This window comes from Periplaneta americana, chromosome 9 (assembly GCF_040183065.1).
Source record: "Periplaneta americana isolate PAMFEO1 chromosome 9, P.americana_PAMFEO1_priV1, whole genome shotgun sequence".
Classification (NCBI taxonomy): domain Eukaryota; kingdom Metazoa; phylum Arthropoda; class Insecta; order Blattodea; family Blattidae; genus Periplaneta; species Periplaneta americana.
The window spans coordinates 129523782-129537440 of NC_091125.1; the positions used below are offsets into that span (position 1 = coordinate 129523782).

The following is a 13659-nucleotide window of genomic DNA, read 5'->3' on the forward strand; positions in this document are numbered from 1 at the left end:
TTTAATACTTTCAGCTTGTTTTGCTCCATGCCGCGCAATTATCATCAGCACACTACTGACCTCGGTTCGGTGTAACATGCGAGACAACGTCTGTCTATATTTTACTTTTGAAATGACAACAGAGTTTCGTCATGAAAAGTTACTGTTTTGTACGAGAACTTGTAATATAACTCTTGACGTTTTGTAAGGTGGCAACCCTTGCGGTGACCCAATAGGTATTCCAACAAGTGGTAAATAGGCATGTTTGAAAGCACAGCTGTGTTCACTGTGTTTGAAGCTTTGTGTACGGAAGATGTAATGAATAACGAACAGGAATCACGTATGAAAAGTTTTACCGTGTTAATACGTGAACTACTGCTTTTGAATAGCCCCTCTTGAAGTCACTGACACCACAGCTACCTGACACGAGCTGTAGAGCGAGTCTATACAACTAGTCTCTCACCTGTAAACATTCTTTCTGTGTTGTGAATGCATAAGTGAAGATGTATTTTGTTTAGAGATTAAAATATTATTTTGTCGTATCAGTAAAATAATATCGTGGTTTTCAAGAGCTGTGGAATCATTGATAGCTGTTAAGTCACTAAAAAGCTGATTTAATGTACATTTATTACACATGGTAAATAGTGAGAATTAAGCAACCGAACTGTTAACGTAACAAGTGAAGTCATTTGATGAGTCACTCTGTAACCTGCGTATAAAAACCAAAAACAAGTTTTTATGTTTAAGAAGTTACAATCAATCTCTTACCCCAACTTGCACCAGTCCTTCCAAAAACAGCTCCAGTCTCACGGTTGTAGAGAAATAACTTGATAGTTTCCGATGTGCTTCTTTCAGGTGGTCTGAAGTTCCCAACGAAGCCGATATTATCCGAACTGTTAAGATAGTCTTTCGACATGGCTCAAACGCTGGGTGTAACACTTGAGAGCGAAGGAATGCAATGACAGACCTACCCACTGACTGGACAGCAGTGGACTGGGGACGCGTTCACCACACCAGACCGACCGCTAGTTCCCGCCTCACTCAACAGCTTTCCCTTCGCAAGCTGCAGGTAAGCTCCTCACCATCGGCCGTGGCGATGACGCTACAACCATGACGTACAGTACCTGATTGTATACACGTCATCGTTGCTAGCGCTATGGCTCACAACACACCGAATGGAGTTGCTGAAGCTTGGGTTTTGCGCAGTGAATACGATATTCGGTTTTAAATCTCTGTGTTTGTGGATAAAAGAGTGAAGAATGCTGCTGAGGTGTTCCGACAACCAAGAGGTAAGCTGTCAAACATTCTAACCTCTTGTCAAATTCACTGACACGTCTAGACTGACTCCTCTCGGGGCGACTATCACAATGAAAGTAAACAGTGCATGTACATTACGCAGTAAAGATGGTTTTACGGTGTTTTATTTCAAACTAAGTGTGTAGATATCTTTTAAGACTTTTCGAAATTATCGCAAATCATAAAATGCAAACCTTCAACTTGATAGTAAAATTTGAAGATAACTCATGCCGATCGACTCTGAATTACAGTAGTGGCAAAAAAACCGGACCGACCCTTGTAGCTGATTTCAGTCACAGATTCAAATTTTGCTACTCACAAAACACATCCATCTTGTATAATTAATTGTAACAATGAAATTTATTGCATTTGTATGATTCTTACCGTCTTTTGTTTCCTTCACTGCCTCAAACTTACAGACGAAAATACTTTGAGAGTTTTATTCTCATCTGACATCAATATTACATTTCTACTTCTATTCTGCAAAGATAGCTGCGTATTTTTACATTAAATAGCAGTACATACCTCTGGCTTCACTATCCATATTGAAATTACCACAGTTTGATACAATATACAGCACAGGATTCTTATGTATCAGCTACAAGGGTCGGACCGTTTTTTTTGCCACTACTGTACATATTATTTGGTGTGTTTTAAGGTTTTCGATACGATACTTACAGCAATAATATCAAGACTACATTATTATTTTTAGTTATTGTTATTACCTGAGAAGAATAAATTGCATAAAATGTCACTTTTTTTTAATAGGTGGCATTATAAGTGTTATAACCAGACGCAGGTCTCTATGGAGATTAATCTGATTAGTTGTATCTTTTTTTAAACATTGGTAGCAGCAGAGATTGTTTTATACCCATAGCGGAGATTGATAATTGTGAAAAATATTATTTTGGGTTAAACTAGCTCACAGTTAATTCTAGTGATTTCGGGAATTGAAATCCGCCATTATAATACCTTATTCGCGTACACAATAGTTCTTGGGGGTTACCGGGTTCAAATCCCTCCCCCCCCCCCTTAACTTAAAAATATGACTTCTAGATTTGAGTATTTTATCCATAATCGTTTTTCCTTCCCTAATTTTTCACTGTCAGAGTAACAAAATCTACATCGACATAAGATATAGTGCTCCTACCCTTCCTTCAATATATTCATCATGCCAGTTTCATTCTTTATCCTTGATGAGTTCCATGTTCCATTATTTGTTTAATTAAATATATTTCAATAGATTTGATTGTTCCATAGGTTTTTCTGTTATATAACGTGTCTTACCTATCATATACAAATAACTGTTGACTAAATACATGTATATATATATATATATATATATATATATATATATATATGATTATTCTGTAAGTGTAATAATGACACAAGCCTCTTTTTATTATACAAAATTAAACAGAAGTTAAAATTTGTTAAAAATCGGATGGCTGTGAAAAAATTACAGATTTTATAAGGATATTCATGAATATGGTCTATTGGAACATAATAATAATAATAATAATAATAATAATAATAATAATAATAATAATAGTACACAACATTTAAAATACCGATAATGTAAATTGTAAACAATTTTAATAATAACTTCACCCCTATACAAAATTTTGCATACGCCACTGTTACAGACCAATACTGACATCACCACCAACAAAAAAATAATCACGAGCCTTTGCCCAGAACATGGAAATCCTGCACAGATTCGTATCTGGTATCTTAACCAAAAATGCCATAATTATACACAAATAAAATAAATTATTAATATAAAAATCATTTCCTAATAAAGGAATATATAATAAACCTAAAAAAAATATTTTTGGGATGGGGGGTGTTTATGATTTATTAATATTTAATTATTTTGTTGGAATTTTTATTAAATTATTATTTATTTGTAATTAAGACATAACGTGAGTTTACACTAGCGTGAAACTTTCTGAATGTCACCAAGTTATGTTGGTATGACTGAGGAGAGCTCTAAACACTTGAAGGTATAAGCGGAATACTACTCAGCACTAGATTAGCTCTGTTTTGTAACTGGAGCACTAGTTCAATATGAATATTCCTTTCCATGTCATAATGGTAAAAGTGCTATATGGTCAAGAAAAGATGATTTACTGCGCTCCTGTAAATATTTTATTACAGTGATAATGAGAGAACCATAATAGTAAATTAACTTTTTATATTTTACCCATTTATATTTGTTGTACATTAATACGACAACTCAGATTAGATTACAAAATATTTTAGTTACTGCAGTAGAGTCAAATATGTTTTTTTTTTTCCTAAATATAATTGCTACACAGAAAAAACTGATATATTTAATCCTCAATATAAAATATTATATTACTTATTTCATAATTATGAAAGAGAATTTTTTGTTTTTAATAGCTATAACTGTGGTATTATATTTTACTTAAGCTTACGGTTAGAATTATGAAACCTCAGTTATTCTTAATAGGCATCCCCAAACTGCAACTTTGCGTATGTTCGAATATTCTTTCCAAAAATTCCAAAATGAATTGCACCTTAAAAAAAAAAACTTTCAGAATCAGCATTAGAGACTGCGAGTGCTTGCTTCGTCCTAGAAATGTTTCTGGATACTGTATAACAAATCCTAGAGAACAAGTTTACCAAGTAACCGGAATAATTAAAAAAAAAAGTCAAAATTTTGAAATTCGCTGTAGGCCTACAACAAACAGTGATAATTCACTGCGATTATGTTTATATTTCGCTATTAGGATCTCATTTCGCAATTGAGGCGTTCTCTAGAACAAGAACGTAACTACAGAATCTTGAATTTGAGATGCAGAGCATGAAACATTTTAGATCGCAGTGCTCAGAATGACATTCAAATATTCATAGATAGCGCTATGTCACGGGTTCCTACAATATTGTAGAATGCCTTGGCTATGTTCGTTGTAGGGAAATAATATTTTGTCTAGAACGAGATGTATAGATATGTTATATGGTTATTAAGGATTAAATCTATCCTGGAAAGGAAAAACGACGTAACGTAAGTTAAATTGTTATTCCGGGGAATGCCTCAATTTATTGCTGTTGTTTAGCTACAGATTGCTAATTATAACCTTATAAGACCTTAATATTAATAAAAATCCGTCGTATATCTAACATTTTCGTGATTATTGCGGTTTCCGAAATTACCCGCTTCGGTTTATAACCTTCATTATGAAGACAACTTCTGTTAAATTCAGTTGTTATAGATCAAAACAGAATTAGCAGAAGAGATCGTGGTGTTCCCTGAGCAGAAAACTTTATTCCAATAACTTGTTGACTTCGTATATAACCATGCAATTAGAATATTCAGTCAATTTAAGAGAGCAATGTACTGTATTATGGTAATTGTACTTTAAATATGTAAAATTTGATTCGAACAAATGTAACTTTGTAAAAATTCCTTTTCAAAATGAAAAGTTACACTTGTTCGGATCAAATTTTTGCACATATAAATTACAAAATAAAAATCTTTCAATAATTTATTATCATAATACACTGCTCTCTTAATTGACCGAGCATATTGGAAATTAAATCACTGTCTTTCCCAAAACACGCTATGAAACGTTTTATATAAAACAATTTTTATCTCGAAAAGAAAGCAAAAACGAGCAAAATTGTATGAAATTTTTTTCTTTGAAATATCTCAAAGAAAAAACTCCTGAAATTAATGTGTGTTCAGTGCAAAATCTGGATATTTATATCTAATTTTGTTGCAAAAAAAGAGGTAGCTGCATTATTTGTTTATATTTTACTCCCCTAAATTCCGGATTGTAATGAACGAGTGAGTATGAAATGAAACTCCCAGGTGCCTGGGACTTACTCTGATAAAGGAAAAAAGCTCAGTTAAAAATTTGAATTTTTTAGAATGTTTTTTGTTTTGCTTTTTTTTTTTTTTTTTTTTTTTTTTTTTTTTTCAAAACTTTGTAAAAGTGGAGCTACCTCGTTTTTACAGAGAGCCGTTCAATTCTTCACTTATTTTGTGACAAATTTGTATGATACAACTAAATTCTATAGAAATATTGTACTTTTAACAGCCCATAATTGTAATGAATTGAACATTAATGAACATATGAGACCAGGAAACAACTGTTCGACATTGGAATTACAATGAAGGTTTATATCGCTGATGACTTGTGAAGGAGGCAGTAGGCAGGTCGATAGAAATTAATAAATTTAATAGTATTACTTGTTCAGGATAATAGACAGGGTTTGGAATTGAATGGGTTACATCAGCTTCTTGTCTATGCGGATGACGTGAATATATTAGGAGAAAATCCACAAACGATTAGGGAAAACGCGGAAATTCTAGTTGAAGCAAGTAAATAAATAAAATAAATAAAATAAAATAAAGCGATAGGGTTGGAAGTAAATCCCGAAAAGACTAAGTATATGATTATGTCTCGTGACCAGAATATTGTACGAAATGGAACTATAAAAATTGGAGATTTATCTTTCGAAGAGGTGGAAAAATTCAAATATCTTGGAGCAACAGTAACAAATATAAATGACACTCAGGAGAAAATTAAACGCAGAATAAATATGAGAAATGCCTGTTATTATTCGGTTGAGAAGCTTTTGTCATCTAGTCTTCTGTCAAAAAATCTGAAAGTTAGAATTTATAAAACAGTTATATTACCGGTTGTGCTTTATGGTTGTGAAACTTGGACTCTCACTTTGAGAGAGGCACAGAGATTAAGGGTGTTTGAGAATAAGGTTCTTAGGAAAATATTTGGGGCTAAGAGGGATGAAGTTACAGGAGAATGGAGAAAGTTACACAACGCAGAGCTGCACGCATTGTATTCTTCACCTGACATAATTAGGAACATAAAATCCAGACGTTTGAGATGGGCAGGACATGTAGCACGCATGGGCGAATCCAGAAATGCATATAGAGTGTTAGTTGGGAGGCCGGAGGGAAAACGACCTTTGGGGAGGCCGAGACGTAGGTGGGAAGATAATATTAAAATGTATTTGAGGGAGGTGGGATATGATGGTAGAGACTGGATTAATCTTGCTCAGGATAGGGACCAATGGCGGGCTAATGTGAGGGCGGCAATGAACCTCAGATTCCTTAAAAGCCAGTAAGTAAATATGTAATGAACGAGTGAGTATGAAATGAAACTCTCAGGTGCCTAGGACTTACTCTGATAAAGGAAAGAAGCTCAGTTAAAATTTGAATTTTTTAGAATTTTTTTTTTTCAAAACTTTGTAAAAGTGGAGTTACCTCGTTTTTACAGAGAGCCGTTCAATTCTTCACTTATTTTGTGACAAATTTGTATGATGCAACTAAATTCTGTAGAAATATTATACTTTCATTGTGATGAATTCAACATTAATGAACATATGAAACCAGAAAACAACAGTTCGGCATTAGAATTACAATGAAGGTTTATATCGCTCATGACTTGTCAAGGAGGCAGTAGGCAGGTCGATAGAAATTAATAAGTTTAATAGTATTACTTGTTCCCATCATGCATTGCTTCTTCATATTCGTTATTGTCTTACGAGGTATGAATTAACTCCTATTTGTTCCACACACTAACAACTCGTTAAGAAGACCAAGATGTTAAAATAGTTATTTACGAGACATGTGTTAAAAATTGCAATTGATTTTGTGAGTAGGGATGTTTGCGAAACGACGCCGCAGGCCGAGTGAAGTAAATCCTACGAGCAAAATTAAGTCATTTTTAACGTCTGTCGTACAGTATTTTTAGTCAGCCGTTCATCCATACTGATACAGAGACTATTCTCACCAACTTCTCCGCACTGCTGCATTTCCCTTCATTGTAATAGTGAAACTTTTATCTACAGTAATCTCACTAGAGGTTTTGATTTATCTAGAGCAAATCAAAACTCGAGTGGGATTTAATTGACTATTACATGATTAGAAGAAAGTAAAAGATTAGAAGAAATAAAGAACTCTAATACGATAAAATATTGACTTACGAAAATACTAAACTGTCTGCAAATGTATTATTGAACAATCTCATCATTACAAATATTCCGCTAGACGGCAGTAGTGTGTTATGATGAGCTGTGCTCTTCTTACCATTGTGTCAATTACACAGTCTTCATTGAATTCTATGTACGATTACTAATCAAGAAAGCTTTGTTGATTCAGTTTCATTTTTATTAAAACGGTTGCATTCCACTTCAAATTATCAATTGTATATTAAACAATCTCTGATATGTGACTATCCATAATCTCATACAGCACAAGCTATAAGACAACCTAAAAAGGTAATAGAAACAAGATAAATTAAATAAACGTTTTCATAATTAAGAATGATGAAATCAACATGAATCATTTTAAAAGTTACATTATTGAAAGTACAATGTTGGCAAACAAAGAAACAAATGCTAGGGAGGTGATAAAAAGGAAAAAAAATGCTAGGGAGGTGATAAAACTTGTAGGATAAACAGCAATGATTGATTGAAACACATCGTTCTGTACGTTTTATTGGTGAAAAGTAGTATGAGGGAGTAAAAGTGTAATAGTCACGTTAAAAGCAAGCGGTGGTATGGCTCAGTGGTAGGACATTCGACTGCAAATCGATTTTTTAAATTATATTTCATTATTAATTTTTTCATGTACGTACGTATATACATACATACATACATACATACATACATACATACATACATACATACATACATACATACATACATACATACATACATACATACATACATACATACATACAGACATACAGACCGACCGATTATTTAGTCCTGACAGACCAGCGACGCGAAAGAGTGGAAGTAATAGGAGTAGTGGGGAGAGCTCCGGAATAGAGACAAGGGCGAACGGTCGGTAAAGGAATGCAGTACAACTTAACTGTACTAGAAACATTACCGCTCTACCGCACGCATGACATCCGATCGCTCCGGAGGCAAGCGAGAGACTAACCCAAACATCCCTTGGCGTAACTAAATGGACTCGCCTGACTCAGGCGCACATCGATGGCGACTATCAGGACTAAATAATCGTACTGTACTCCAAGTCGGCTCGTGAGCGGCAGAAGTGTGGTCAATTCTCATGCCAGTCTGCCCCTCTGTCATGAGCCTTCGTCTAGTGAAGTCAGTCATTGCATAATGTCGGGTCCTGAGTTTGTTATTGAGGTAACTCATAAAATAGAGAATTGTCATGTTTGTGGAAAATAAGTAATGAATAGTTCATGACAAAGCAAAAAGAAGCTTAACATTAGAAGAATTAGTGGTTTTGTTTGAAGACAAAGATCCTGCCGCTAGCAAAAAGGCATTGCTTTGACCACCTTCTCTTTCTTCGCCTCCTCCTTCTCCGTCTCCTCCTCCTCCTTCTCCTTCTCCTCCTCCGTCTCCTCCTCCTTCTCCTTCTCCTCCTCCTTCTCCTCCTCCTTCTCCGTCTCCTCCTCCTCCTTTTCCTTCTCCTTCTTCACCTCCTCCTTCTCCTCCTCCTTCTCCTTCTCCTCCTCCTTCTCCGTCTTCTCCTTCTCCGTCTCCTCTTCCTTCTCCTTCTCCTCCTCCTTCTCCGTCTCCTCCTTCTCCTCCTCCTTCTCCTTCTCCTCCTTCTCCGTCTCCTTCTTCTCCTTCTCCTCCTCCGTCTCCTTCTCTTTCTCCTTCTCTTCCTCCTTCTCTTCCTCCTTCTCCTTCTCCTTCTCCTCCTTCTCCGTCTCCTCCTCCTCCTTTTCCTTCTCCTTCTCCTTCTTCTCCTCCTCCTCCTTCTTCTCCTCCTCCTTCTCCGTCTCCTCCTTCTCCTTCTCCTCCTCCTCCTTCTCCGTCTCCTCCTCCTCCTTCTCCGTCTCCTCTTCCTTCTCCTTCTCCTTCTCCTTTTTCTTCTTAACATGCAAGCAAACTGCTTCAATTCTTCTTCCATTGCACTTCACAGAGCGACAACTAAACGCAACCGTGAATGTATAGTACCTCTTTGGATGACATCCGTTCGGACGTCGCGTCTTTCATATTAGATGTCATCGATTTGAAGCCTTTACAATTTATATTGTTATCCCACTATCCTGTCCCTAGTACTAGTGCTAGTATTTTACCAACTGCTTTTCGAAACGTTTATACACGAGGATATTGGCATGAGTTTTCGCTACTTGTTCCAGTTACTGTCCCTTTTACCTTATTAATGTAAACCAGCTTTCAGTGCGGTTTCCATTGGATCAGAAAGTAAAGGCCTTGGTACCATTTAGTAGATTAAATACATTAAGAGAACTCTTAGTTCATAAATAAACATGAATAAATATTCTTCATTATTGTATACACTCTTTTAACATTTATATAATCACTGATTCATTCATACTGTTCTGCCCAAGGGCAGGTCTTTCACTGCAAACCAAGCATTCTCCAGTCTTTTTTTATTTTCTGCCTTCCTCTTCATCTCCGCATATGATCCATATATGAAGAGTCCATTGCAAGAATGATGGATGTCATTTGGTATACATTTTTCAGGAGAAGCAATTGAAAGTTTGAAATGCTTAGCGCTCAAAGCTTAACTGTGATTTTTCCGATCATTCCTGGACAATGACTATCAGTGTTAATGCCATATAACTCTCTATGTACATTCTATATGTCTTAAGCTATGCATTGACAGTCTTGGTTCATTTTCGACAAGAAAGTGACATCTATAATTCTTGCAGTGGACTCTTCATATGTTAATGTCTTCTATCATCTGATATCTTCTTCTACCCCGAACTCTTCTCCCGTTCACCATTCCTTCCATTGCATCCTTCAGAAGTCAGTTTCTTCTCAACCAGTGACTCAGCCAATTCCTTTTCCTCTTTCTGATCAGTTTCACCATCAATCTTTCTTCATCCAATTGAAAATCTTGTTGATCACATAAGCTTCTTTTTATAATATTACCCTGCAGAGTACGTGCATCAAGTTTACAGAATGAAAGTGAGTACCTGGTAATTTTGGAAGTAGAGCCACCGGCGTAGCTCAGTCGACTGAGGCGCTTGCTTGCCGATTCGGGGTTACGCTCGGGCATGGGTTCGATTCCCGCTTGGGCTGATTACCAGGTTGGGTTTTTCTCGAGGTTTTCCCCAACCGTGGTCGAATATCAGGTAATCTATGGCGAATCCTCGGTCTCATCTCGCCAAATACAACCACGTAATCACCAATCCCAATGACGTTAAATAACCTAGTAGTTGATACAGCGTCGTTAAATAAACAAGTAAAAATAATCGGAAATAGTAAAGAAGAGGGAATAATTTTGTCAGGTGTTTCGCATTACAAATGAACCATTTTGCACTTACGAAGCAGTACACCTATATACTCTGTTATAAGATGGTGAACACACTCTTGTACGTCGGTACGTACGTGTAGTAACGATCCCCATAGACCCGATCGAATCCGCTGGCGTTCGTAATTTCGTAATGTATTAGTTGTCAAAGTGGCTTCCGCGGACCCCCGGGAGTACCCGAAGTTCATTCTGAAGGTTTGCGAATATTCTGGATAGGGGAATTTTTTTCTTCCTTCAGAAGAAATTTTATTTTATGTGGAATTAACGTCTTAAGCGCATTTGGTGTTGTTGGTACAACTTATGAATTTTTTTATATTGTTATTGATTGCCGTGTTGTTTTGTTAAACAGTGTAAGAAGGATTTTCTGTGTGGTAATGTCTCACGAGCATTTTCCATTATAAAAAATTATAAATTCGTTCGATTGTTGTTGATAGCCTTCGTATGCTATTAAAGTTATTAACAGGGTTGGGATTCTGGGATTTGTCATTTTCTGTTCCTTGTAAAGCATCTAGAATATTTTAACACACCTTTATGGTTCATGCGTCCTGCCGTAAAATACATTAATCTTATAGAACCTAAAAATAAATGACACATATAAACCTAAAAAAAGGGCCAAACGAAGCATAAAAACCAAGAAAGACTAAATAGGGGGAAAAAACTAAAAAATATAAAATAGGGCTATATATACCAGTATAAAATTAAGTATATGTACAATAATGTCTTGAAAAAATGAGATTATTGCATCCTTCGCTTTCATGAAGTCAAAATTCAATGACTTATCTGAAGCTATACATTGTTTGGAAAGTGCGTCTGTATCATTGAAACAGTCTATAGACAGTGTTGCGTCAATATCTGCATCGATGGAAATTCCAAGACCTGTGGGTAAAGCTTGCTCCTCAAAACTAAAACGAATTCTTCAGCGAAACCCAGGATTTGACCAAATGAAGGATGTGTGTGCAGAATGAAACGTTGTAAGGAATGGTTTACTGTGCTACAGTTAATTTTGAGTTTGTTTTAATTTGTATCTAACGAGGGAATCTTCCGCAAGAAAAAGAAAAAAACTATATATATATATATATATATATATATATATATATATATATTTGCACACAAGAAACTACTGTAAAGAAGAGTAGCTTACAGAAATGTAGCTGTCAATAAAAACGTCAGAACGCAATAGACACATGTTTGAAATATAGTGCAAAATGTTCGTTCTGTTAGTACCTGAATAATCTTTCTATTCGTCCTTAATGAAAATAAGCCAGATGCGTCACATTTTACGTTGAAATATAACCACATTGGTAAATTATATTGTATTCTACAGGATGAGCAGGAGGAAAGGTACATGGTGTGACGGGTGATAATATTGGCTATTCTGAACAAAAAAAGTTTATATGAAGATATGCCCTTTCTTAACAGTATCTGACATACAGCTGTTTGAAAATCACAGGCGCCAGTCTCATGTATTTCATCAGCACTTACATGCACACGCAACCAAAACGACATTAGGTTGTAGTAGGATCAATTAAAGTATCCTGGGAGTTGGATCGGTCGCAGTGGAGTCACTTCTTGGACCACCGAGGTCACCCGACTCTACTCCATTGGATTACTGTGTTTGAGTTGGCTTAAGAGCGAAGTCTACAAGCGCAAAGTTGAAACAAATTAGACATTTCTCGCTCGCATTTTACATGCTTGTGCTCAAGTAAGGAATGTCCGAATCAGCTCAGATCAGCAACACAGCAGCTGACTACAAGAGCTGCAAAGTGCATTGAAGTTGACGGTGGACTCTTTGAGCATGTTCTGTAAAGAAAAGTACACAATTATATGGAACATAAGGTAACAATGTTTTAATTTAGGCTACTATGACCTGCATTTTTCCCGTTCCTCATTGTTTCCATTAGTTTTCTCCAAAACGGTTAAGAACAGGACATAATATGTTCATATAAGCTTTTTTGTTCAGAATCGCCAATATTATCACCCCTCAAACCATGTACCTTTCCTCCTGACTCTACAGATAGCTGCTGTTTCAGAAATCGGGCGTCTGCATCGTTAAATAACCTATTTAGAAGATTAACAGATTATCTACTAATGTATAACTCTGGAAGAGAGTTTCGAGTCGACGATTTTCGAATGTTCACTTGTTAATTCCATAGTGATGATACTCAGAATTTTACACCAGCTATGTTATTTTACCATTTGTTATTAATTTTTTACATAGCTAATCCATATATATTATTAAATTATTAGCCAGAAATATTGCTCTGTGAGCAAATACAGTGAAACAAGAATCCAAGGTACAAACGTCAATGAGATTGGAGGGGGATGACGTAATGATCGACCTGTTCTTGAGGCATCGAAGTCGCAGAAACTCGACCTTGGCTAGTGGGCAACCTCTCCTGGAAACCTGCAGTGATTTCTGCAGTGTGGCCATGTGAACTGGGTGAAACAGGCTCCAACCAGTGCATGGTGGGCGGCAATGTATCTAAGAGGATATCCGGTCTTCAGAAATTCTGTTTTATTCAGAGAGCATAAAAATCACAGCCTGAACCTCCCATGAATGAGCCGTAACAATTCAACACAGAGCTGCCAATTGCTTACCCTTAATCACTGGAATGATACCATTTATATGTATGTCCACTTTGCAGCGGAAAGGTAAATTGATTTAAAAGTTGATAATGAGCTTGAAATCTGAAGGCATTTTATTAAAATAGATCAGTGCACCTTGTGAAAATGATAAGCCTTAGGACAGAGATAAATAAACGACTAACTTTACTTCAATTGCAAAAAACTGATATAGAACTTTTAAAGCTGTAACATTTTACCTACGACAAATTCGGATTAACTGACCAGTAATAAAAATCCCGAAAATAAAATAAAAATATGAAACCTAAGAAATAAGAAAGATTTAATGTATATTTATTTTGTATAATTGCGGGTACTGCACTGTTAGTTATTCATCCAATAGGCCAATTTGCCGTCAGTGTCATTGCCCAGGGTGCGCCGTAGGAGGCTCGTCTACACTACACTCACGATGAGATGAAATGATGATTGAGATTTGTTGGAATGCCACAAGGGAACTTCTGAGCTTCTGGAGAAAACCCTGTGTTACCTATACCACGAGCTTG

The 13659-nt window shown here is 36.0% G+C and overlaps 1 protein-coding gene across 2 annotated transcripts in view; it reads right to left on the reverse strand.

The window, feature by feature from the left end:
* Positions 1-13659, reverse strand: part of LOC138706506 (sodium/potassium-transporting ATPase subunit beta-2-like) — a 151886-nt gene that overhangs the window by 109207 nt on the left and 29020 nt on the right. Inside the window, exon 1 of one of the 2 annotated variants that reach the window (XM_069835862.1) lies at positions 748-1037. The exons of the other annotated variant lie outside the window; for it this stretch is intronic. Coding sequence (XP_069691963.1) covers positions 748-895 — 148 coding nt within the window. The 5' untranslated portion in view covers positions 896-1037. Of the gene's footprint in view, positions 1-747; positions 1038-13659 lie in introns of those variants that run through there. 2 annotated transcript variants of the gene reach the window in all.